The sequence below is a fragment of the Aspergillus caelatus genome (genome assembly GCF_009193585.1).
Source record: "Aspergillus caelatus strain CBS 763.97 unplaced genomic scaffold BDV27scaffold_33, whole genome shotgun sequence".
NCBI classification, from domain to species: domain Eukaryota; kingdom Fungi; phylum Ascomycota; class Eurotiomycetes; order Eurotiales; family Aspergillaceae; genus Aspergillus; species Aspergillus caelatus.
In genome coordinates, this window is record NW_022475296.1 from 112,563 (window position 1) to 137,514 (window position 24,952).

Here is a 24,952-nt window from a genome sequence, read left to right on the forward strand (position 1 = left end):
TCCTATAACAGCTTTCGTATGTAGGTCATGATGCTAATATCGCACTGTAGAGGTAAGATAGCACTTCGTTCTAATCAAGGGCTATAATAATGCCTTTGGAGTAAATCATCGCGTCGGCTTCAAGATAGCGGGGCTATCTCGGCGTATACTAAGCGTTGATTTACCTGTCATGATGGTTCTTTTCACTCCTCGCCTTGCTAACGAACGAACAACTTTATCGAAGCGCGGACCGAGACTGCTTAAACAATGTCTTCTTTCTACGCTGACAAAACCCTGATCCCGTCAATAATGCCACAGGTAAATCTTCAAATATTCACAATGCAAAATAACCAATGAATCAAGGACATCCATCTAATAACCTCCCTAACACCGAACGGACGAAAAAAGTCCACATCCTCCTGGAAGAACTCAGGGATGTCCACGGCCTCGACTGTACAACCAGTCTCATCCTGTCAGGCCGAATCCCCATCCTAAGAGACAACACCAGAGACCCTCCGTACTCGGTCATGGAATCCTCGGCAGAACTGCTCTACCTCATCTCCAGCGTCGACAAGAACCACCAATCCTGGTTTTCCAGACCCAATCGAACAAAGCGAAGCCTATCAATGGTTGATCTTCTGGCACACATCAGGACAACCAATCCAGGGACAATATAATTATTTCCGGAGGGGTGGGTACGACTGATCCTCGTATATATATTTATATATATATCCTCCTAACCTATTTTTAGGTGTAAAGTAGTACTGGTATTCTTCCTCTACATGCAACGACACGCTTTAGAAACGAGGTTCTCCGAATCTACCAGGTCCTTGAGACGCATCTGTCAGGAATATATAGTGGTAACGCGCGGGAGTACCTCGCCGAACCCGGTAAGGGGAAATATAATATCGTTGGAGATCAATGCGTGGGCTTGGATTCGGACGTATCGGTCTATTGGGTTCTCGGAGGATGAGGTTTTGGCTTTACTTTATTTGGGGGCATTGGGTGGATCGTATCGCGGAGAGGCCGGCTGTGCAGCGTGGATTGGGGGGAATGGTATGATGAGGATAGTTATCCGGAGCTGGTTATTAAGATGGAGTGAGTTGTTACGATGCGTTGATATTTAGAAGCATCGTTGGAAGATGTAGCCTACGCATGGGTCCAAACGAACCCTCCAACAAATCATAAATAACAGGCACATGATATCCTCAAACACTGAGGCGCGATGCACAACATCTAAGGATACGAAATCACATCATTCAAGATCGTCCCATAAATCATATTACTTGAACTGGGAGCAATTTAAGCCTACAGCATATCAACAGCTCTTCTTGGGAATAAAATGGTCTGTATGATAAAGAAAAACATTATCATTTTAACCGTTTTGTCGATTTAGTCCGCCATAGGGTAGACTATATCTACATCACGGTCAAAACAAATTTCTGTTGTTGGATACGTTCTCAACATATCTTAACTTGTAAGTCTATCTACAATATTCTCAATACGGTCTATTGTTAAAAGTTCTTTTTTTTTTTTTTTTTTTTCTTTTAAGTAAATAGATGAGTCTCGATACCTTGAAGTTTAGACACGAAGCAAAAGAAGATTATTCACTCCTTGATTAGTATCTAGTCATTCTTATTGACTCTAATCAAAACATCGAAGAAATATATATCTCCTTAGTTCTTGTACCTGTATCATATGTTCACAGAGATATAGAAGAATGGGTGCATTCCATCGAACGAGGTATCATTTCACGAAGGAATGAGGGTCAAGACTTTGGCTCAGGGAGAAACATGCACTAGCTTGGGTGCGTAGAACACGCATCTGTGGGAGTGCTCATCGGCAAGAGACGGATAAGTAGAATATACAGATTTAATGACAAAAATGTGACTATAATGTACCAAGAAATAACAAGGAGACCAGTCTGTTCCATATATATTAAGAGATGTACTTTTAACACAGAATGTCGCAGGTTTATCCCAGGGCTTTCCAGTGTAGGGAAGACGCATCATCGGAGGAAGTCGCACGGCGATATCCGATGATATTCCAAGGTGGCAAGACGAAGACGGTGTCTCCAGAGTCGCCCCCAGCTGCAATCATTCTCGTCGTATTTGCTAAATCACTAGGATTCGATCTAATCAAATGTCTTCTTCATCAAGTCGTCGACTGATCCTTCATGTTTACCATCCAAGTAGGTATTTGGTTGATAGTCCCCATTGACAACTTGAAGTCAACTCGAACACTTGAAGAAGTTTATCCATCGTACATTTTCAACGGCCAACAATCACTCCAGACGCACGTCCAAGAGCACCTCCACTCATGATTAAACGAATCACAAAAGGAACCAAAGATATGCACCTTACACCCTTCCTTCGTCGTGGCCCAGGTGGCCTAGACCAGGATGTTCAAACTTCCTTATCCCTCCACGTTCACTAATCAAATTAACCTTCACCTAAACCACGCACATTGGGAAAAATGAAATCCAGTCTACCCCAAAACCTCCTCACAGAAACCGCCGAGACCCTCTGCCTCTTCCCCTCCCCCCCCCACTTGCAATATCAGCTGTGCAAGGTGAATCTGTAAATCCCCGGAAAAGAAGAAGAGATCGACCTGGAAGGCTCCGGACTTCTCCCTTCGGTGACCCAGAATACCAAGAGTGGCCCTTACTGGGGACGGCGACTACTTGGAGCTAAAAGATGAAGAAGACCGGACGGACCCGATGATAGTCAAGCAGTGGATTCTGGATAGGAGGAAACTGAGCCAGTAGGACTGGTTGGATTTGCGTGTGTCTACTTTAGTTCTGGCTGGGGAGGGTTGGGTTGATTTGGTCTACTACGAGGATGCTTCAGGTTGTTCCGTGGGAGGTTCTCTTCCCTTCCCTTCTTTTCTGTTTTGCGGTATTTCTTTCTTTCTTTATTCTGTTTGTTTCATTTCCTAAAGGAGAGGGTGTGTTTGTGGTCCATGTCTACGGAGGGCCTTAATCTATTCTCTCTCATTTCCTTTTCCCATATGAGACGCTGTGGTAGTATGGCCAAGACAAAAGAACAGCAAAGATAGTTTCTATTGGTGATAATTACTATTACCTGATTCATATAAGAGGTATGCACATCTCTATAACCCAGGGGCTATAAATAACTATTGGCAACCATCCACTTGATCAACTGTACCAATTAGCAACTAGTCGAGCACTATAAGATAATATACCCAACTCAACAATCACCGTAGAGGACTGGACTCTTTCAAATCCCTGTCAGCTCAACGTACTGAGACGCATAATATCCGAATATAATACCCTCGGACCTCTTCCGAGGTCAATCACCGGGTATGCGTATGCACAAACCCGAGGCTATCCCCGGTTCTTTCTCCTAACATAAGGTCTGTAGTTACCTTACAAATAATTCATTAGACTCTAGTCAAAAATTTACTGAGTGTATGCTGCAGAGGACTAATCTTATCTCATCTCATCCGTAGCCATGGTCCGGTAAATAGTGGTTCAGCTCTCAGACCTCTTGTTTTGCACCGGTGCCGTTGGTCCGTGGGGTTGTTGGGAGGGTAAGCTTTTCCTTTTCAACTGAAGCCATTCATGTCAGCTCCATTTACCTTCTCACGGAGCATGGTGGTCCGTGGTTCCATTCACTAGAAGTCGCAACCTTATTGTCCTTTGTGGTCGATCTAAGTGGTCATCTCCGATATTGTCCGACGGCGGCCGAAATTCGATGATGAGAGAATAGAGCCATTTTCATGTTTCAATAGCTTTGTGGCTTGGTGGATAAGCTTTGTTCTTTTGTTGGCGGGTAATAGGATAATAGACGGTTGAGACCGTACTAAAGAGGTGTGATATACATAGTAAATTAAGGAACGGTATACGTGGACATACGTAATGGAAGCATAATTGATCAGTTCACACGATATTGTCCCAACGTTCGCTGGTGGAAGGGTGGATGGGTCGACGCACGTATCGATGGCATGGGAACGGGATTTGGTCGAGGATCAGTATCAACCGTTCCAAGCCACTTTAGGAAGATCTTCCAGTGGAATTGTTCTTCCAGCAGCATGGAAATGGTAATTCCGCTCGAATAGGGTCCTGTGGAGCACGTGAGGAAACATAATATTCCTCCAGGCTCCAGGATCTTCCGGAAAATAGTGGAGTCGCCTGACACTCGGGGAAGTTGTAGTTCGGTTCTGGGATAGTACTTCCCCGAACAGCATAGATAAGCGCATGCCCCTTTTCTGGTGGCTTGTGCGCTCTTGGTTCTGTCCCCTCCTGATACTGTTTTGGGTTGAGGATGGACACCCTTTTCGCCGAAATTATGGTAGTTAGATTAGATCGATTTTGTTTGTAATCAGTCTTCACAGACCCAAATCGTGGAAGCCTATTTAAGTGCTCTTGCTGTGACCCACGATGATCTCGCATATTCGTACGGACAGTCTCCGAAAGGTGAAGGGGGTGAACCACTAGTATATGATTCGCGCGGCGGAAAACCATTTCTGGAAGATTGGAATCTATCATATGCGAAAGCAACCCAGAGCATGTGAGCTATAAACAACATCCTATACTCTTTACAACGTATACCTTAATATTGAAGTGTCGGCGGAGGTTTTCCGGAACCGAAAGCATGACCGCCCGCGGGATGGCACAGGCGATCAACGCCTCTGGCAGAGAAAGGGACCTGGTTCGTGAATGATGAACCCAGCCAAGGGTGGCTGATGGATTTTTAACCTTAGTTGATCCATATTTCTGGGATCTTGGAGCGGAGAACTGAGTCTGTATTGTGATGATCCTGACCATCAAGGTCGTGCGATTTTACGGCACGGCGGAGTTCACGATACCGCAAGTTGGGTGTGCATGGGCCCAGATGTGGCCATCTGCCGAGTAAATGCAAATACCGTCGATCGTGGCATAGTGGGAAATAATAAGAGTGAATTATAGGAATGAACCGACCCTGACGCAATGATTGCCAAATGCCTTTACTATTGGCCAACGCAAGCAGGAGTTCCACGGATTGGGTCAAAGTTAGCGACGCTCACCGAAGCCTTGATGGTCAGCAACGGGCCGCAGGATCAGCAGTCCTCCGTACCGTCGCAAGTGACAAGGTCTTGATTGTTAATGTTCGAATCTCGCCCACGTTCTCAGGGACCGTCTGGATGATTAAAGTTACAAAGCCTCTGACATACGTATGGCATAGCCAAATCTTATCCATTTTATCGTCCCACTTCATTTGTATGAAAAGTGAAACAATCCGTGCTATGCCCAAAGGGTTCGGGATCTGGTCGATCCTCAGTTTGAGCCATTGAACGAAAGCCGGTGCCGGTGGGAGCCCCCGACGGTACCAAGGACGGATGACTGTCTAACTGCATGATAGAGTTGAAAGCTCGCTCTTGGCATTCCAGGTTTAAATCACTAGGAGGCAACCGGAGGAAAACTCCCTCGCGTAGGTGTGGTACCGCGGAACCCGCCCAATGTAACCGCGGCTTGTGTGCAAGATGTTTCTCGAATGCCGCTAGATTTTATCTAGCAAAAGGCTAGGCAGGTTGGACTCGATCGTGTTGCAAGCATCAAAATTGCATGGATGCCTATAGCAGTCCTTCGGCCACGGATAATATTCATCCAGATAGTCTGTTATTAAGAGCGGCGGACTAGCGCGGGCGATTCCGACTGCAGCCAGGGACCCGGTCACAGATTACAGCAAGATTGTGTGCGTCGATCGGAGTTTTGACTGCAAGAGATATTGCTATCTTTTTCCCATTTCGAAATGTACTAACAGGGATAAATGCCATTGTTCAGTCGTAGCGATCAAGGCAAGGCCACGCAGGAGGCGGGTCTAGGAATTCTCGAATGAAATGGCACGAGGTGACAACTCGTTTTAGTAAAGTGGATGAATCCAGTACTTGGCACTAGTGATAGCCAGCATTAGTTCGCTTCTCGGCGTGAATCCTTTGAGAGACCACACCCTCGGCTTCTCCCCATGACCATGATCGCTACTGGCCAGGGGAAACCAAATCCTTAGCTCTGGGACGATCACCAAATTATAGGCCAGCAGCACTATCGGTTGGAATCGTGGCAAGTGGATCCTGTGGGGACCCGAGAAACAGTGGCCCAGACTATTCAGTCCCGGATGAAGTCACAGAACCAGAGTAACTGGCCGTTCCATTGGGCAGACACGATGAGGTATTTTTTTTTCACCTGCAGATGAAAGGTTATTTCTCCCACTAACACTGGAGACAGTTGCCTGCAGCTAACGACTGCAGTGATCGCGGGATTGGGAATCATGTACTCCGTAAAGCAGCAGTACTAGGGAACAATATGATCAACCACTAGGGTCGATCAGCAGTCGTGGGAGATTTTTGGGCCAAAGACTCTGGGCGGAGGCAGCATCCACCACACACCACAATATGACCACACCACCGACACACAGACATTTTGGTCGCATTTCTTCTTACTCCGCTTTCGAGTCGTGGGGGGTGGGTTTTAGAATTCGAATGGTGTGGATGATCCATCTGCATGTGAGAAATTGAGACAAGAGGGGTTGTTGAAGTTGAAGTTGAAGTTGAAGGGAGAAACGGAGAACTAGGATAGATTGCATATTTCGGACCCCATGTCTCAAGAGAGTCCAAGAGTGGGAAATTTGAAGCGTTGAGGAGAAAAGAAAAGTGTCTTTTTTTTTTTTTGCTAAATTCTCACCTCCAGGATTGTCGGTCGCCCGCAAATCCAAACGGGGTCAAACCAATCAAACGCTGCAAAAGACTCCACTGGAACCAATGATTGAGTTTCATCTGTTTTTGGAAGGTTCCAATGAGTTCCCAATTTAATTAAATTGCAATTTAAAGGTAATTTTGAAAAAGAGTCTCTGACGAAAGTTAACTTTTCATTTTGCCTCTTCAACTACGACCTCGACTATTACAACAACTACTCCTGCTACTATTACTATTCTTATCATCACACACTTGAGTATATCCTCCAACTCACTCTCGTTTCGTCCCATTCTTCCTCCGACATATCTACGTCTCATCTCCCACCCTTCCCATGTCCTTCCCGTCAATGAGGTGTTGATTCGTATTCCTTATCGTCTGGCTATCCCTCGCTCAGGCTAGACCTAATTCTCTCGTTCGCCTTTATGTCTCAACCTCACGGTTTGTTCTATACAAATCCCATCTCACCTCATGGAGATCCAAACGGTCGTCTGCGCACAGGCAAAGCCTCCTTCAGCAACCCCGCAATCCACGCCCGCACCTGAGAAACGAAAGCGGGTTCGCCGATGGCATCACCGGGGGTTTACCGGCTGTTCGACATGCCGTCGACGTCATGTTCGCTGCGACGAGGCTTCACCGTCGTGCAAGAATTGTACTCGCTTGGGTCTAGAATGTGATGGCACACAAGGGCGGATGACATTCAAGGTCTATGGCCCACCTCAGACGCCGGAGTCTTCGTCCTCACCGCCAAAGAAACGAGAGACAAAGAAGCCTATCTCGCATGTCCTGGATCCCACCGATGGCAATAAATTGATCAAAATTGAACCCGGCGAAGAGGATGAATCCTACGATGCGCTAGTAGTATCCCCAACCACTATCCCGGAATCGAAGCCGATGAAATATCGATTCCAGGAACCCATTTCGCCAGCTGTATTCATGTCATCTTCGTTAGACTGCGTGGACGGTCGCTATTATACTCATTTTATCGACAGTGTGGCAACCTTGCTGCTGATTTACGATAACTCAATCAACATCAACCCTTACAGACGATATTTTCCCGAACTGGCCCGGGCATCACCAACCATGGCCAACGCTATGCAGGCACTGGGAGCATTACATCTCGCAAACACTTCTAGAGGTCAACAACGGAATCTACACTTTCAACGGGCCATGGGCAAATATGGAGAGGTGGTCAAGTCTTTCCGTACTCGATATACGCAGCCCGACCAGAACTTGCAATTAACAGACCTCGCCACTTGTTTATTACTCTCTCTTTTCGAAGTAAGTCGCTTCCCAATTTCTATTGGCCCGGCATCTGAAAATATCCTTTCAAGGGGCACATGTCTATGGCGCTCTGAGTCAAAGCTGACTTGGCTAGATGATGGACTCCCAAAACCATAACTGGAACATTCATCTGAAAGGTGCTCGTGAGATATATCGTCTACTCTTCCTCCCCAATAGTGACCCGGCCAAAGAGGCGCAACGCCAAGCCGAAATGAACCACCCCCTTCGACATTTTCTCGTTTCTCTCCTTTCTTACCTTGACGTCGCAGGCGCTTGTGCCACTAGCGAAGGGACTGTAGTTGAGGGCAGCTACTGGAGAACGCATGGTGGCGGCTGGGAATATAACCTGGGTATCCCAAGTTTGTCGGCGGATGCATCCGCTGAGAATCCCCTTCTGGTGGAACTTCGCCAGTGTTGGTCTCAGATGATGGAGATTCAAGCAGCTATTAGTTCTTTCGGGAAGGCAAAAAGCGACGGGCAGATGCCCCCTGAACAGCAAGACTTGTTGTACCAGGATCTGATGGGACGCCTAGTCCAGTGGCGGCTCAATGCACCCAAGTGCATCCAAGAAGTTGGTGAACTCGATGACGAGAGCCTGAAGCAATATCCCTACCCACAGGTTTTGGAGTATGCTGGCTGTATCGAGTCATACGAAAAGGCGACCGTTCTCTACTTGCACAAGGTCGCAGCAGCAGACCGCCCCGACCGTGTTCCCCAAAGAGCCCTTCTAGACATGCTTGCGTCGCGAATCTTAAATCTGATTGGAAAACTTGCCAAAGACGTTGGCCAGCTGGCAGTTCTGTGGCCTTTGTTCATCGCGGGACGCGAGACTCATAATGAGCGTGAGCAGAAATTCGTGCGGGAAACCATGATCAATCTACAACGGTTTGGATTCAAGGTACGACGCAACGATCCCCCAGCACCAAGTGATATGAATACTAATTGTTTCTTCACAGAACGTTGAAAAGGGCCTTGAAGAACTGGAGAAGGCCTGGTTCAAGCAACGCGCATTCCCGGAGGGGTGGATAGACAGGATGGAGGACGTTCGGTCTTCGATTCTCCTTCCGTAATCTCGCATAAAAGCACTCGATACGACCAACGATGCTTTGATCCATCTGGTGCAGCCTAAGCACCAGCTACAGAAGACGATGGTATCGTCTGCTACCCATACAACCTCACTCGCCTGGCTGAGGGTACTATCTTCGCAATCTTTGATTTTCATTAGCGACGGTCGGGAATCTGCGTTCTGATTAAGGGATGAATCTGGCGTTAGGGCACGGACAGCCATCAGACAGGGCCGGACCCTATGATTCTGATTCGTGGAAATATTAATAATGTTGGGATCATCCTGCGGGGCTACTCGCTACTGGATAATCTAGCCTTGCTCATCTGCAGGAGCCTCTAACATGGTATTACATTAAACCTGGAACATAACGGTGTATAGACTTGGGGCGTTTTCTTCAAAATAGACATAGATGTTGACACAGTGATTGATCGACCAACTATTGGCATATCGCAATTAAAATAAAAAAGAACCAATGTGCAAACTACGATACTAGCATGATTATGCGGAATGCCATGGTCTATAACAAATACCTCAACGCTATAATATACACTCTAATCAACCACCAGAGTCTATCACTGGCCCCTTTTTGAATTTATTAACACCACCCACCGAGTACCGGACACACCTGTCCTTGATCAAAATACGTCGCATCATAGCCGGGCACTACTGGTCCCTTGATCTTCGCCCGAAGGCCGCTCCACCTCTTCCACAGTCGCCTGGGCGCCTTTGCTATCAATGAAATGCGAGATCCGGTTCCGAGGCAACCACGCCTCCTCAGGCATAACAAAGTACGAAATAATCGCAAAGATAGTAACACCAGCCATGATAATCGGAGCATCTGCACACAAAATTAGTCAACCGTTCACAAACCACCCCCACAACCCCAACAACACATCAAAAAACCACAATGAAAAGAAAATCCAGAGGGACATACAATTCAGATTCGCCCCGGTAACGGGAAACGCATACGGCGAAAAGAGAACGGCAACAACCCATCCATTCCAAAACACGCCGATGAACTGGAACGGCTTGCTCCACTTTCCGAGACTCCATTGAGGCTTTGGGAAGCGCTTCGGGGTGCAGATGAGACGAGCGAGACAGATGAGCCCGTAGGCGGCTGCGCTGGGGACACCGGCGGCGGAGACAAGAGAGGTGAATGCCACGTCGGAGGGGAGGAGAGTGCAGGTGATGAGGGCTCCTACGGCCCAGACGACGATCACGGCGTTGCGGGGCTGGCCGTTATGGACTTTGGAGACCCATGATGAGAAGGGGAGGACGCCGTCGCGAGCTACGGCGAAGACGAGACGCGAGGCGGCTACGATTGCGATTGCGGTGTTCTTGTTTTTGTCATTTGGTTAGGTGGGGTGTGATGAGTGCGGTACAGTGGTAGGGGGTTTGACTTACGAGCCACAGGGCGACGATGCAAATGATATTCATGAAGATGTGGCCGCCTTCGCCAAGGACGACCGCGTAGAGGGGGACAAATGGTTGCGGAGAGCCGAATGAGAAGAGCGTGTCTGGGTCGGGCTGGGGGGTGTATTAGTTGGGTGGATGTTCAATGAGTTTCGCAGAGTGCGCTGAACTTACCGCGCAGAAGAGGAACAGGATGATGGTGGCCAGTCCTCCGATTCCACTCACTACTGTACTCCAGAAGATCCCTCGCGCGGCGGTTATGGAGGCGTTTTTGGTCTCCTCAGCGACGTGGCCAGATGCGTCGAATCCGATCAGGATACCTGCTGTGGCGAGATAGGACAGACACCAGTTCCAGCCTGGTGGGGCGCCGGTGCCGTTGTACGTCGACATGAAAGCTTCTTCGGCGGTTCGGAAACCCCAGGTGTTGTGTGCTCCAATGGGGAGCCAGATGATGTTAAGGATGAAATCGAGTAGCACGACCAGGGATGAGAACCAGAACACATAGCGGAAGTATTTGGCTGTTGGGTGTGAGTGGTATGCTTTTATATTAAGAGATGCATCTGCATTAGGCGTCTGAACATACGTGGCATGAAGTTCAAGATGGCAGCCAGTGCCAGCAGGATCTCTGTGCAGATCCATTGCACCGCACGGAACTTGACGCTCGATGTGTCCGTGGGGAAGTCGACGTTGAAGACCGTCAGCTCCTATGAGACTGGTTAGTACGCTCATTCGGGGTTCAGCTGGAGTAGGCGAGTTCTAATGAATCAGACTTACCGAGAGCATGTAGTTCACAGCCGCTTGGGTGTTGCTGGCGCAAAAGGTCGTCCATGCGGTAGTACTCCACCATGCGACGATGAAGCCGAAGAGTCGGCCAAATCGAGGACCACCGGCCTCAGCAGCCCACAGATAAATCGAACCTGCAGATGGGGAGGCAGAGCATACCTCCGCAATGACCGCAGCAGTGATATAGGTGAATACCATGGTAACTAGATAACTCGTCCTGATATGGGTGAGTGACTGGTACCCCACAAAAGATACCATAAGCCTTACCAGTAGGCCAAGTTACCACCAGCCGCAATACCGGTACTGAAAGTAACACGCACACCACCGACGAAGTAAAGAGCAGCTAATAAGTTCGTTAGCCATTTGGATATTTTGTATAGGGTTTCTTTGACCTACCGAACGTGGTTGCAAAGTTCTCAAAAAATGTATATGTTCTATGAAGGACCTGAAATTATGAGGTCATGCTTACAGCTGATATGGAAATCGGGCAAAGACTTACTGGCTTGTAGCCCATCGTTTTCTGGTGATACAGTTAGTACTTACCATAGCGATATCAGGGTAGTAATCTTCTATGCATTGGGAAATGCAAACATAGGAGATCAAAGTAAATATTTAACACGCACCAGAAGGGCTGCATCATCCTGCGACTCTGTTTGGCTTCGGACTTCCTCGTTGACGATTGGATGCGCATCCTGGTCAACGAGGAGATCGGCTTGCTGCTGAGCGGGCGCCATGACAGCAGTATCGCAGGGCCAGTAACTGCCGATTATCTTATCTCAGGAAGCGCGCAAAATCCGCGACTCGAATGAATAAGAGAGGGCAGAAGAAGAGAAAAAGAAAGAAAGGAAAGAAAAAAACACACAAGGTTTATTGTGACCTCCCAACGATTGAGTTTTACAGATAAAAATGTCAGGAACCTGTTGACCCCACCGTGGGAGCGGAAAAGACACGAGAAGGTTTTTTTTTTTTTTTTTTTTTTTAAAAAAAAAAAAAAAAAAAAACCGCTAAGGCGAACTAGAAAGACAGCGAAAATTCCCGGTTGTCTTGGGTCAAAGTGCCTCTAAATTGACAGGGATTCTTGCAAGTGTACCAGCTGCGCTTGGTGATCTTTAAGCGCAAATTGAGCTCTCTTGAGGTCGATCGGAGATGACTGCTCCGCAAGAGTTGATATTTAGGAAGCCCGAGGGTCAAAAAAAAGCTGGCGCTCAATTTCCTTCTTTTCCACTCTCAGGAAGCCAAGGGATGAAAATGCCAATCAGAGTAGCTGTGCGGATGGACTCGAGGCCAGTGGGTCTCGCACTGTACCTTACTTCAAAGAACCTTAAGAGAGATTACCGCGCCATGGCCGGCCCATTCATGTAGGGTTCTAATACGAAGCTAATGGCCTGATGTTATTCGTCTTTCACCGGTGTCTGAAAGGGTAGAATTGTCAAGCTAGGTCCTACCCTTAAATGTCAGCATATATGTATGTATTGTACGGAGTAGTCTGATCATTGTGTAGGCGACAGTCAAACCGGATGTCGGCCGTCATCGCATCATCTCTGCCCCACCGTTGGTGGAGTCGAGCCACTGTCGTAAGGAAATCCGTACGATACCGCCAAAGAGCCGTTTCGGTGGTCCAGCCACTGTTGCTCTTGAGGTTGTTTGTTGTGACAAACGAAACTGATAGCAGTTTTTTGTATGGTAGTACAACATGTACAGGTACGTATCGAGATCATGTGCAGTCTTAGCCAACCAGGGTCACATTGTCTCACGTGACTCTCATCAGCAGAGTAGCTTGTAGTAGTCTCCAACCATTGTCGGAGAGAGAGAAGTTATATTCACTAAACGCGATCGTGAAATGATTGTTGGATTGGTGCTGAGTTAAACCTCTCTCTTGTCTCATGGTAAATGAACCATACACTATTGGTTCCTATTGTAAACCACTCCCATGTCTCAAAAGCTAGACCCCTATCAAGGAGAACCTTTCAGTAATAGTTTTGTATAAATCTATCACAACATCTACCGGGTGGTGAGACTGGTGGGGTTAAGTAATTGTCAAATTTGATTCAAGGAGGACAAGAACCCTGGTCGATGGTCAAATGGACTGACCGTTGTAGTGGATTTGGGGATTATATATTTATAATGCAGAACTCTATGCGGGAGGCGCCGTATAACCCTTGAAACCGCCCGGGATACCACATCAATATCGCCATGGGATATTGCAAAGCTTCACTTGTGTTAACTATATAGAAATTTAAAGATATTTATGACAGGGGCTTTGAATTTAAATACACATCTATGTGTCCAACTACTATACGATGGATATTGTCATGTCTCGGGTAGCAGAGAACTCTAAAAAAAAAAAAATAAAAAATAAAATAAAATAAAATTTTGAGATCGAATAAATTTAGATAAAGTAGAACTCATCGGGACAGTCAGAAAAGATGAAGATATCCACTAAAACAATGAGGTTAATCTAGTTGAGGTGGGTTGTAACTTGTAAGATCAAAATCAAAATGTAAACCCGCAGGTTTCACAGTGCCAGTTCAAGTTTTGGTTTGTTTTATGTTATTTTAATGCAAGAAGATATGCCGTATTAGTTCAAGTCCTGCGAGAGAAAACAAGGAAAGTATCACGAGACTTGTCCGTGACCAACCGGGCAGAAGGATAGCATGACAGGTGACTAGTAATTGATCTCCCTGGTGGAGAAAATATTGAACGCTGCCAAGAACAACATCTTTCTCCACGTTACGGCGCGCGGATCGACTTGCTTTCCCCGCGTTGGGTTCCCCTCAATGTCCACCCAATCTATTTTAGTTGCATGAGCCAATACCACCGTTTCCTTCTATCGAACCTATAGAGAAGCATGCCAATGCACACGGCGATTCGGAGGAATGCTGGAAAACGTGATCACCGGCCCGTCTGCTGAAAGGGGGGAAAGCGCGTTCGTTCATGGACAACTCGGTCGATGCCTTGCCGAACGACTAATAGTAATTAATCCTTTCATTCATCAGGTACTCACTTTACCCGGCCCCTCTTATAGATGGGAGGGGGTGTATGCGCTTCCTTTGTCTTCCTCCTTTTCCGACTTGCTTTATCTCATTTCCCTTCATATCAAGGGTCTGATGCTCTACCCAAGATTAGCTGCCGACCCTGGGGTGGTACGAAGCTGGCCTCGACTGGAATGAGGCCTTTCCGCATTCGCTCCCATAACCAGCTATACACTCTGTCTCGCCGTTACCAAGCATGAGTGTTTCCTTGACCCTGAGGTCGGCCTTGGGACCGTGTCGAGCGGCTTCCATCGCCCGCCCAGGAAAATCACTTCTCGCCTTTCAACACTCGGGTGAGTGAACAATTTTGCGCAGCAATGTCCCGTAGCAGTAATCGCTAATGCACCCCTCTGTTTGATAGTTATACAAATTCGGACCCCTTATGTGCCATACCAGCGTAACGCCTACGAAGGACCCTTCGTTCCGCCATGGCCGCAGGTTGCCAAGAGAAGTGCGAGCACCTCTTCCTCTCCGTCCCCAGTTCCGGTCGTTCCATACTCCTCCCTAACGGTCGGTGTACCCCGGGAAACATATCCAAATGAACGTCGCGTCGCCATTACCCCTCAGAATGTTGCCTTGTTACTTAAGAAGGGCTTCTCGCGTGTGTTGATTGAACGCGGCGCTGGAGAGGCAGCTGAGCTCCTGGATCAAGCCTACGAACAAGCCGGAGCTACTATGGTCGACCGAGCGACAGTATGGTCACAAAGTAATATCATCTTGAAAGTTCGCGGTCCTCAACCTGGCAATGAAGTTGAAGCTCTTCAGCAAGGCAGCACGATCATCTCGTTTCTATATCCCGCCCAGAATAAACCGCTGGTGGACCAACTTGCATCCCGCCGCGTGACCGCCTTTGCGATGGACATGGTTCCTAGGATTTCCCGTGCTCAGACTTTCGATGCCCTTAGGTGCGTAGCGTAAGAGGTTTCGATAATGACTACTCGCTGACCGTGAGGGGTAACTCATAGTTCCATGGCCAACATTGCTGGGTACAAAGCTATTCTCGAGGCGTCCAATCAGTTCGGCCGTTTCTTGACGGGCCAGGTCACTGCTGCTGGGTAGGTATCCTCCTGGTCCTGTTGGGGCAGACTCGCTAACGGTAATACTATGCAGAAAGGTTATTCTACTTGTCCAATCCGTAGTTATAGTACTGACGGGAAATAAAACCAGATACCCCCTAGTAAGGTCCTAGTTATTGGAGCTGGCGTGGCTGGTTTGAGTGCCATTGCATCTGTAAGTTCATCGTTATTCTTGAGACTGCCTGTGCCAACATTGCAACTCTAGGCTCGTCGTCTAGGCGCCATTGTTCGTGGATTTGATACGCGCCCAGCCGTCCGTGAACAAGTCCAATCCTTAGGTGCGGAATTCATTGAAGTGGACATACAAGAAGATGGCGCTGGCCAAGGCGGATATGCCAAAGAAATGTCCAAGGAGTTTATCGAAGCCGAGATGAAGCTTTTCATGGAACAATGTCGTGAGGTAGACATCATCGTGACCACTGCTTTGATTCCCGGAAAGCCCGCACCGAAGCTCATTACCAAAGAGGTACGTGTTTCGGCATTACTCATGGCCGAAGGAATATGTACTCACGTCGATCAAGATGGTCGCTGCTATGAAACCCGGTTCTGTCATTGTCGACCTTGCGGCAGAGGCTGGTGGCAATTGTGAAGCAACTGTCCCCGGGCAATTGACCAAGTACCACGACGTCACTGTTATTGGTTTGTTCGGACTTCGAGAAGTATTATTTCATATCTGATGCTAACTTGCCTAGGATACACTGATCTGCCATCGCGACTACCTACCCAGTCATCTACTCTCTATTCCAACAACATCACGAAGTACCTTCTATCTATGGCACCCCAGGAAAAGTCGTTCGGTGTTGATTTATCCGACGAGGTTGTACGCGGCTCAATCGTCACACTCGATGGAGAAATACTTCCTCCGGCACCACGACCAGCTCCCCCGCCCGCGCCAAAAGTAGAAGCCGCACCTCCAGCAAAGGAACAGACGGAACTGGCACTAACGCCCTGGCAAAAAGCAACGCGAGATGTGGCGGCTGTCACCGCTGGCATGGGAACTACTCTGGCACTAGGAAAAGCAACTGGCCCTATCTTTATGGGCAATATGCTGACTTTCGGGCTTGCTGGCCTTGTTGGCTACCGTGCCGTGTGGGGAGTCGCCCCCGCCCTTCATTCTCCGCTCATGAGTGTTACGAACGCAATATCGGGTGAGTCGAGCTTCTCCATAGGCATTTGTACTGGTACTGATGAGCCGGCACTAGGTATGGTTGGCATTGGTGGCTTCTTCATCATGGGCGGAGGTTATCTGCCAAGCACAATCCCAGAGATCCTCGGAGCTATCTCGGTGCTTCTAGCATTCGTCAATGTGTCTGGAGGGTTTGTGGTGACAAAGCGCATGCTAGACATGTTTAAGCGTTGGTGCTTCTGCTTCCAGCAAAATACTACTAGCTGCTTATAATTTATAGGTCCAACTGATCCGCCAGAATACCCATGGTTGTATGCAGTACCAGCTCTTCTATTTGGAGGAGGATTTGTTGCTGCGGCTAGTACGGGCATGGCCGGGTTGGTACAAGCCGGATACCTGATTAGCAGTGTCCTCTGCATTGGTGAGTGCAATGACGCAACGTCCTTACCCTCCAACTTCTGAACAAAACATAGGATCGATCTCTGGCCTGGCATCGCAGCAAACTGCCAGACGAGGCAATATACTTGGAATTCTGGGTGTAGCGTCTGGAATACTCGCATCCCTCGCAGCTGTAGGGTTTTCACCTGAAGTGTTAGCTCAATTCGGCGCTGTCGCCGGTGTCGGATCTGTAGTCGGTAGGTGTTATCTTGATTGGTTAACATACTGGGAATTTTCTCACATCTATCTAGGAGCATTAATCGGTCGCCGTATTACACCTACTGGACTTCCCCAAACAGTTGCTGCGTTGCATTCCGTGGTTGGATTAGCAGCGGTTCTCACAAGTATCGGTAGTGTGATTACAGATGTTGCAGACATTTCAACGCTGCACATGGTCACAGCATACCTTGGCGTTCTGATAGGTAGGTCCTTTGGATGATGAATGACTTACCGGATCCTGACAATAGCAGGCGGCGTCACATTTACCGGGTCCATTGTAGCGTTCCTGAAGCTAGCAGGCCGCATATCATCAAGGCCTACTATTCTTCCTGGGCGACATGTGATAAATTCGACATTGCTAGGCACTAATTTGGCCACAATGGGTGCATTCGTTTCTATGGCTCCAGGCTCTCCTGTTATTGCGGCTACGTGCCTTGGTGCAAACACGGCACTCAGCTTTCTGAAGGGCTACACCACGACCGCGGCCATTGGCGGGGCCGATATGCGTATGTCCTTTCATTCCCCCGATGAGAACTTGCTAACCTTTGGCAGCTGTTGTCATCACCGTCCTAAATGCGTACTCGGGCTTTGCCCTGGTCGCGGAGGGTTTTATGCTCAACAATCCACTCTTGACGAGCATAGGGTCTTTGATCGGCGTAAGCGGTTCTATTCTGTCATACATTATGGTAGGTATTTTGAACATTCTATCTTTCACAGCTGATTTAACTTGCCATAGTGCGTCGCTATGAATCGGTCTCTCACCAATGTCCTCTTCGGTGGGATTGCAGCTCCCCAACAAGCAAAGAAGATCGAGGGTCAAGTTACACAAACCTCTATTGATGACACAGTAGACGCACTTGCAAACGCAGAGAACGTCATTATTGTATGCATATTGGTACTTGGCTGTCGTATAGCAACTGACAGGCTGTAGGTCGTTGGATATGGCATGGCGGTGGCAAAGGCACAGTACGCGATTTCCGAGATCACACGTATGTTACGGGCCAAAGGGGTCAATGTCCGCTTTGCAATTCACCCTGTTGCCGGACGAATGCCAGGACAGTGTAATGTACTGCTCGCAGAGGCCTCGGTACCCTACGACAGTAAGTATCCCTTGTCCCAGGGTAGTGCACGTGACTGAAACAGGGAAGTTGTACTTGAAATGGACGAAATCAATGACGACTTTTCCGAAACGGACGTCACTCTTGTTATTGGTGCAAACGATACAGTCAATCCCATTGCATTGGAGCCCGACTCCCCAATCTCGGGTATGCCCGTTTTGCACGCGTGGAAGAGCAAGGAAGTGATCGTAATGAAGAGAGGCATGTCTAGTGGATATGGTGAGTGCAACATACGTGTGGTGCAGTGATGTTATTATACTGATTGGCACCTGCAGCCGATGTGCCCAATCCGATGTTCTACATGCCTGGCACAAGGATGCTTTTCGGAGATGCGAAGAGCTCATGTGACGGTAAGTACCGCGGGTCTCACTGAAATGATATTTCTAACGCAACTTAGCTATCAAAGCCAACCTTGAAGCTCGTAAATAGAGTGCGGTCAATGTATCTCTGCTTCGTATTTCTCTGCTATATGTGTTTATTTGTTAGAGTGTATCCGCATGTTCTTAATGTGTTCAAGCGGTTGTTCTTCCATAACCCGACCTTTAGTATGAGCGAATCCACCAGTAAATGCTGTCATAAATGTTGCCAACTCCCCGAGCTCTCGAGGTGTTCACAATACGCCCAGAAGCAAAGCTACAGGTCTAGAGCAGGACATATTAAGCGCCGTTTGTTTGGATGTTGCACAGGTGTTGTTTTGAGGCATCTTCGAGCACGACCTCGCAACTACTAGCCAACAAGAATCCTAGATAAATGCCCGGAACACCCGTATGATATGCATAGGGCGCGCCAGACCGATGCAATAGGATCTAATTCTATGTATATCTCAACATCTTACACGGTAGACTTAAACTCCTGGCCAGAATTAACTCTTTCAATAAGACTCTTTACCTCATGGTAGCCGTAGGCTTCTGCAAGACATCCAGGTGTCACCCCCATCAAGGTCTCATAATTAACCTCCGCACCATTATATATTAGAAGCCGACACATTACTTCATGACCGTTTGCTGCAGCCATCAACAGCGGTATCACGGGAAAGGACAGCGCGCAATCGGAGTCGGCGCCCCTCCTCAGTGACAGATCCCTCAATTTCTCATATTCCGGAAGCTGCTTGTAAGCCCGTGGTACAAGCTCACTCAGAGAGTTGATGTCGGCGCCATTCTTAATTAGCAGCCTGGCCATATCTTCATAGCCTCGTCTTGCAGCAGCAAAGAGAGGCGCCCCTCCAAACGAGCTATCGGAATTGACTTGGGCTCCATGTTCAATCAATAGTCGAGCACCTGCTATGTTATTACTCATCGCGGCTTTATCAAGCGCAGTTAAGCCATGTGAGTTTCTCTTATCGACCTTGGCGCCGTTTTGAAGAAGAACTTTAGCGGTTTCCCAATGTTGTTTCTCCACTGCATCAGAAAGCAGTGTGTTTCCCTCTACATTTTGGCGACGGACCATCGCACCATTTTGGATAAGAAGCTCGACAATCTCTGGATACCCATGAGATACGGCAATCGCAAGTGGGGTGTTTCCTAGGTCGGACTTGGGGAGCTTGGGATTTGCTCCACGTGTGATAAGCAACTTGACTGTACTGAGGCGCCCGGCCTCAGCTGCCAGGCCCAGGGGATTCTTCCCGTCTGACCTGTGCCGGTCGATAGGGGCACCGTGATCAAGAAACAGCTGCACTATCGCATCATGTTCAGCAGATGCTGCTTTCATCAGAGCTGATTCACTTCACTTCAGGTGCTGTATACGGAAACGATCGTTACCCACGATAGCTCTTTGGTACGCACAAACACAAGTAAGACATAGATGGTAAGTAATCTCACTAACTTGTGCAACATGGTCAACCCGTCGGATACATGTTTACCGTGAAGCTGAAGTACGGAGTTATATCAACCTATGATATGGCAATTTTCTCGAAACACGAGACGATAGGGAAGTGTAGACAATAGCCTCCAGAGGGCCTATAATGAACTACACGGAATCGAAAGAGATGGACGATGGAAACTACGTGGATAGGGTTTCCATGAGAGGATGCTTCCTGTATCTGGTACATATGGTAGAAAACGGTCATATTGCAAACAACCAGCTGCCATGAGAGCAAAGATTTGAAGCTTAATATAGTTCTTGGGTGACGGAACAGGTCTTACTAGTCCCCCATTTCTGTAGGCGAAGAAAGGAAATACGCACCGCTTTAACGGAATTCTTCAAAAACCAAATGCCTCATGCTTCAACCTTGTTATATTTACAGTGATTTCAATTGAGCTTGTTGGGGCAAGGTGGGAATTAATAATTAGTTTGCTCTTAATATCTAACCACAAACAAGAAGTCCTTATCACAATCTTGCAAAGCTCTAGCCAATATAGCCAACTCAGTGCAGGACAATTAGATAAATAATCCTTTCTATATTTATATATTATTTCAGAGAACATCCCGAATAGTTTAAATATAGAAAAAAGAACTGTATATAGCTAACAACCAGGCTATATTTACTAGATTACTTAGAGATCCAATATAGGGTATCCTTAGTCTATGCTATAGAGAGGTGTAGGCTTTAAAGCCTATAATAGGTTCGGTCTTATAATATAACAGATTTGGGGTTCATCAGTATTTTAGAAGCCAGGCTTCCTTCATATTATTACAAACGGCAGCAAGCCATCATAAACTAGCCATATTTATCCAGTAATATTATGATACCTCGTATCTACTAAACCATGACCGTGCTTCTTTCATGGCTATTGCCGTGTTCGGAAACACTCCTGGCCCTCTGGGTGATTGTATTGCTCCTTACATATGCGCAGGCTCAGCACTGCAGTGCCTTTGCTTTCGCGAATCATAAGAGGCAATCATACTAGACCTTAAGGATCGCTTAATTGACTTGCGGGAAAGATCTACTTGAATATGATTTAAAGCATTAGGACGAGGTTATTTCCTAGCAAACCACCGCCCACTGCCTTCGGTAATGAGAGGCACCGAACAACACAGGGCTTGTTGAAAAGTTGGTCTATGTCCCTATTTCTCTATGTAAGTTATATGCCAGAAGCCAGGGGTTCAAGGTGGATAGTTCTCGACCATGTTGTTGATTTTAGACCCCTTGCTCTACTGATGCCTTCAAGTCGAATAGTTGCTATCAGTAAACAGATAGGCCTTGAGTGTCTGTTATCGGTGAACTATTTTGTTCTATTCACAGCGCCTGTCCATAAAAGAGCTCCTTATCAGCTTTCCTGCAGGGCTATGGAGTCTAAAATTGCTTTAAATCCCCTTATATTTACGAACATACTTTTCATATTCAATCCAGTTGAATGATTGCCGCACGTCCACTGGCCCTTTGTGATTCACAGATACCAATGGCTTCACTCGATCAGGTTCAAGCCGTGGAGTACATCATTCAACGTAACTTCACCAACAAAAACTACCTACGTCAAGCCCTCACTGCTGCGGGGGTGGAAAATGAAAACCACGAGGGGAATAGACAGCTAGCGCAAGTTGGCGCCTCCTGGGTGGACACGGTGCTCAACATAGTTTTCATGCGCATGGGTACAAGCAAAGGTGAGTATAATGATATACATCCATCGCTACAAATAAATACACAGCTTAATTACGAATATCCTCAGAGCATAAGGCAAAGTTGAGACTGGAGTTCACCAAGAAGGACCACTTTGTTCTTGCCGCTAAACGGAGCGGCATCAGCAAATACATCCAGTACTCTTGTCGATCGGGGTTCGAATCGGCGACGGTGCTTCGCAATACAATGAATGCAATTGTTGCAGCTGTCCTCCTAGATACAGATACTAATGCTTGTATTTCAGCGACGCTGTTTGTTCTGTCCCGGTAAGAACATTATGGAGCGTTCAGAGAGATTTACCTTACTCATACATTTCACCAAAAGCATCTTCAAGAGGCCTGATCGGCAGTTGCTCGAGGCTTACTCAGAGACAACTGTTGAAGCTGTATCTGCTGTCGCGGACGCTGCCCTAACTGCAAACATAGGGGTCGAATCATTACCGATTGATCAGTCATCACAGGTCATGGTCGGGTTAGAACAGCCTCAAATGCTTACGCCCCCTGTTCATGGCAGCTTGTATGCCCCGGCGCTTCCAATATTTGGCTGCGATGATCTTTTGGCGACGATTCAAAACAGTGGGGATAGCGCTGGGAACATACCCCCCATATACGACCCAGGGATATCGATGAACATCTCTACTCTGGGTGTCACAAATGACCCAAATATGTTAACTACTTTTGACGTCTTCCAGATAAACCCTACCCTTGGTGGTAACATTGTTGCAGAGTTGCCAAGTCTTAGCATCGACCCCCCGAGTGACCTTCAGTACGCGACATTTCCAATGCCTTCTGCCATCTCATATGAAGCGCCGAGCTCACGTACCACTGAGTCCAAGAGACCTGGTGATACCGGGAGAAACGACCAGAAGGGGAGAAAGCGGGTCAAACGTACAATATCCTTCCGCATTAATCATGAACTCCAAGAATTCCTAACCAACGAGAAAACAAAATGTGAATCGCAACGCTTGCCGCCTCCAGAGGCCACATACTTTAGGCCGGAAATTCACAAACAGTTGATGAAACCAGAGAAAGGATTGGGTGAGGCCTTTGTAGGTCTGTTGATTACTATCGCAAGTCCCCATACAATAATTGCGCTTGGTCGGATGGTACAACAAGCAAGACACCATGGCAGTCTTCAATCGTGTCGTCTACGAGACACCCTTCCGCAACACAGACTTGCTTTAATTGAGCACTTGGAACAAGAGGCTGGCATCATTCAGATTATGAGTTGGTACCATATTCTTGAAATGTTCCGAGATTGTGGCGGTCATAATACCTCTTCTAGCACTGGCTATGTTCATTGCACATCCGATACGTTCAAGAAATCTCAGAGGACTCTGGGAAACCCGAGAAACAGAGACGAGTATAAAGTTACCCAAACCATGCTGGCGGAGATCTTTCCAGATATGAAACCGGGTACAGAGATCTATCAAATTCAACTAAAAAAATTCAGCCGGCTCCGCAAAGTCGGCAAGCGTCTTCATATGTTAACGAAGGCCTTCGGCCAGGGAATTCTCGGACTGATTTTAGACAATGAACTTGGTGGTCGGCCTGGCACTAACGTTTCAGATATAATGTAGGTCGAATTTACCACAGGGTTTACGGAGCTGACGAACTACAGGTTTTGGAAGCCCACGGAGGAAGAGTTTCATCTCTTTATTGGTCTTCTCAACAAGTCGCAGGGCGAGCTGCTCCGTAGATTCAGCAATGCTGCTTGGACTATTCTAGAGCCTCTTCTCTGCTGCAGGTTGCCAAAAATGGGAATATTTCCCATCGAGCAACTGAGCCCAGAAGAGATTTCAAGGCATCCCAAAGGCTCTCCGGGGCTGTTGGCTTGTATCCAGCCGAGTGGTGAACCCTGGTCCTCCAACAACTAATACTCTGGCATATGATTCTACGAAGTCTTCATTCCTAGATTCAACGTTGATTTGAAACCATACATCCAGATCCCCATGATATATTGTCTTTTGGCTATCTCGACTAAAACAGGGTGTTTGTAACCAACCGTAGAATTCTGAAAAATAGCAACATAAATATCTATTGTTGTACATACTCTTTGAGATGGCCAATCTTCCAGGCGAATTATCACAGACCAACTCGCATAATATCCTTTGCTTCCCCCGGGATTATTCCCCGGTCTCGTTTGCTGTGCAGTATGCGTTAGCATACCGATATCTTTCAGAGACCGACCTTACTTGGCAACTCTATACTTGTTTTGGTACTAAAGATACTCACCAGACGGGAACTTCTCTTTAGGGAAGAGTGGCACAGGAAGAGTTGCAGCAAGCCAAGACATTTATTTATGGCAGAGAATAAAAATCGTTGGATTGCACTCCAACACTACCCCCGAGGAAGGGAGTCCTTCTTGTCCCTTGCATCGGCACAAAGTACACGACGCGTGGCATAAACCTTCAATCCACCCAAGAACAAATATGCAAGAAATTTGGGGTAGTGAGGTTAAGGCAGGGTAAAGCTTTGCTGCAAAATCAGTGTTAAGCCCACTACAATTGGCAGGCCTCAAGCCAAGGGAGAAAGGATCAGGATAAGAACAGGGGAGTTCTCTTTTACCTGCATAGCTAGACGTTCAGTAGTTAGGCTCGAACTGGTTAATAGAATCTTGTTTGCTTGCTTGATTGATAACAACAGGGTGATGATGATGCTATAGGAAAAGAAAATGAGGCCAATGGAGTCAAAAACCAGGTGAGGATATAATACAAAAGGAATGCGCCCCTATAGTACTTGGATATAGTGTAGACTCAAACTGTTCTTCAGGTTCCTTAGAGCTTAGGGTAATTAATTAATTACATGGATATTATCCAAGAACATCGTAGTTGTCAAAGGATGTGCCCATCTATAGCTGCATAGACAATGGCCAGTCTCTCTCTCCCCGCCTATACTCATATATGCTACAGTGATCGCAAGGCTACTACTCCATGTTATGTTCGCAACGCAAGGGGATAAATAGAAAGTCTTTCACCGCCAATGCCTTCGCATTTGGGGCGTCATGCGATTTTGGAGAACTTTTAATGCGAACCTTTACCTCACATCCAATGATTTTTGAAACACGTGCCAAAAAAAAAAAAGAAAATGAAAAGAAAAAGAAAAAAAAAAGAAAAAAAGAAAGAAAGCAATTTTCCCTAGAGATATGATTTGCATACTCTCATAATAGTAGG

General features: G+C 47.2%; 8 protein-coding genes across 8 annotated transcripts; 5 read left to right on the forward strand and 3 right to left on the reverse strand.

The window, feature by feature from the left end:
- Positions 1-30: 30 nt before the first annotated feature.
- Positions 31-1,081, forward strand: BDV27DRAFT_142653 (uncharacterized protein; the record flags this gene model as incomplete). Its single annotated transcript, XM_032069981.1, has 4 exons — positions 31-52; positions 388-568; positions 742-869; positions 1,005-1,081. The coding sequence occupies 4 exons, from the start codon at positions 31-33 to the stop codon at positions 1,079-1,081; spliced, it is 408 nt and encodes a 135-aa protein (XP_031930714.1).
- A 2,206-nt stretch (positions 1,082-3,287) lies between these two features.
- Positions 3,288-4,715, reverse strand: BDV27DRAFT_68810 (uncharacterized protein). The gene is made up of 2 exons (XM_032077310.1): positions 3,857-4,715; positions 3,288-3,366 (listed from the first exon to the last, which is right to left on the reverse strand). The coding sequence occupies exon 1, from the start codon at positions 4,487-4,489 to the stop codon at positions 3,995-3,997; it is 495 nt and encodes a 164-aa protein (XP_031930715.1). The 5' UTR covers positions 4,490-4,715; the 3' UTR covers positions 3,288-3,366; positions 3,857-3,994.
- A 2,086-nt stretch (positions 4,716-6,801) lies between these two features.
- BDV27DRAFT_68845 (Zn(II)2Cys6 transcription factor) lies at positions 6,802-9,499 on the forward strand. The gene is made up of 3 exons (XM_032077311.1): positions 6,802-7,950; positions 8,048-8,851; positions 8,910-9,499. The coding sequence occupies exons 1-3, from the start codon at positions 7,141-7,143 to the stop codon at positions 9,021-9,023; spliced, it is 1,728 nt and encodes a 575-aa protein (XP_031930716.1). The 5' UTR covers positions 6,802-7,140; the 3' UTR covers positions 9,024-9,499.
- A 170-nt stretch (positions 9,500-9,669) lies between these two features.
- Positions 9,670-11,949, reverse strand: BDV27DRAFT_154783 (putative amino acid permease; the record flags this gene model as incomplete). The annotated part of the gene is made up of 10 exons (XM_032072007.1): positions 9,670-9,857; positions 9,954-10,356; positions 10,424-10,546; positions 10,607-10,950; positions 11,016-11,136; positions 11,207-11,432; positions 11,483-11,558; positions 11,612-11,660; positions 11,715-11,735; positions 11,839-11,949. 10 exons carry the CDS (start codon positions 11,947-11,949, stop codon positions 9,670-9,672), a joined length of 1,662 nt encoding a protein of 553 aa, XP_031930717.1.
- Positions 11,950-12,180: 231 nt separating this feature from the next.
- BDV27DRAFT_123647 (uncharacterized protein) lies at positions 12,181-12,951 on the forward strand. The gene has a single exon (XM_032065912.1). It carries the CDS (start codon positions 12,733-12,735, stop codon positions 12,943-12,945), a length of 213 nt encoding a protein of 70 aa, XP_031930718.1. The 5' UTR covers positions 12,181-12,732; the 3' UTR covers positions 12,946-12,951.
- Positions 12,952-13,943: 992 nt separating this feature from the next.
- On the forward strand, positions 13,944-18,908 carry BDV27DRAFT_123651 (putative nicotinamide nucleotide transhydrogenase). The gene is made up of 19 exons (XM_032065913.1): positions 13,944-14,540; positions 14,609-15,152; positions 15,213-15,302; positions 15,340-15,343; positions 15,415-15,477; positions 15,529-15,789; positions 15,845-15,962; positions 16,016-16,471; positions 16,526-16,678; positions 16,730-16,870; positions 16,923-17,084; positions 17,139-17,309; positions 17,358-17,612; positions 17,659-17,792; positions 17,843-17,989; positions 18,038-18,206; positions 18,255-18,443; positions 18,500-18,574; positions 18,622-18,908. The coding sequence occupies exons 1-19, from the start codon at positions 14,444-14,446 to the stop codon at positions 18,651-18,653; spliced, it is 3,261 nt and encodes a 1,086-aa protein (XP_031930719.1). The 5' UTR covers positions 13,944-14,443; the 3' UTR covers positions 18,654-18,908.
- A 147-nt stretch (positions 18,909-19,055) lies between these two features.
- Positions 19,056-19,931, reverse strand: BDV27DRAFT_154785 (ankyrin repeat-containing domain protein; the record flags this gene model as incomplete). The annotated part of the gene is made up of 1 exon (XM_032072008.1): positions 19,056-19,931. One exon carries the CDS (start codon positions 19,929-19,931, stop codon positions 19,056-19,058), a length of 876 nt encoding a protein of 291 aa, XP_031930720.1.
- A 1,631-nt stretch (positions 19,932-21,562) lies between these two features.
- On the forward strand, positions 21,563-23,656 carry BDV27DRAFT_142657 (uncharacterized protein; the record flags this gene model as incomplete). The annotated part of the gene is made up of 6 exons (XM_032069982.1): positions 21,563-21,764; positions 21,830-22,046; positions 22,164-22,165; positions 22,206-22,667; positions 22,704-23,355; positions 23,401-23,656. 6 exons carry the CDS (start codon positions 21,563-21,565, stop codon positions 23,654-23,656), a joined length of 1,791 nt encoding a protein of 596 aa, XP_031930721.1.
- Between the last annotated feature and the right edge of the window lie 1,296 nt (positions 23,657-24,952).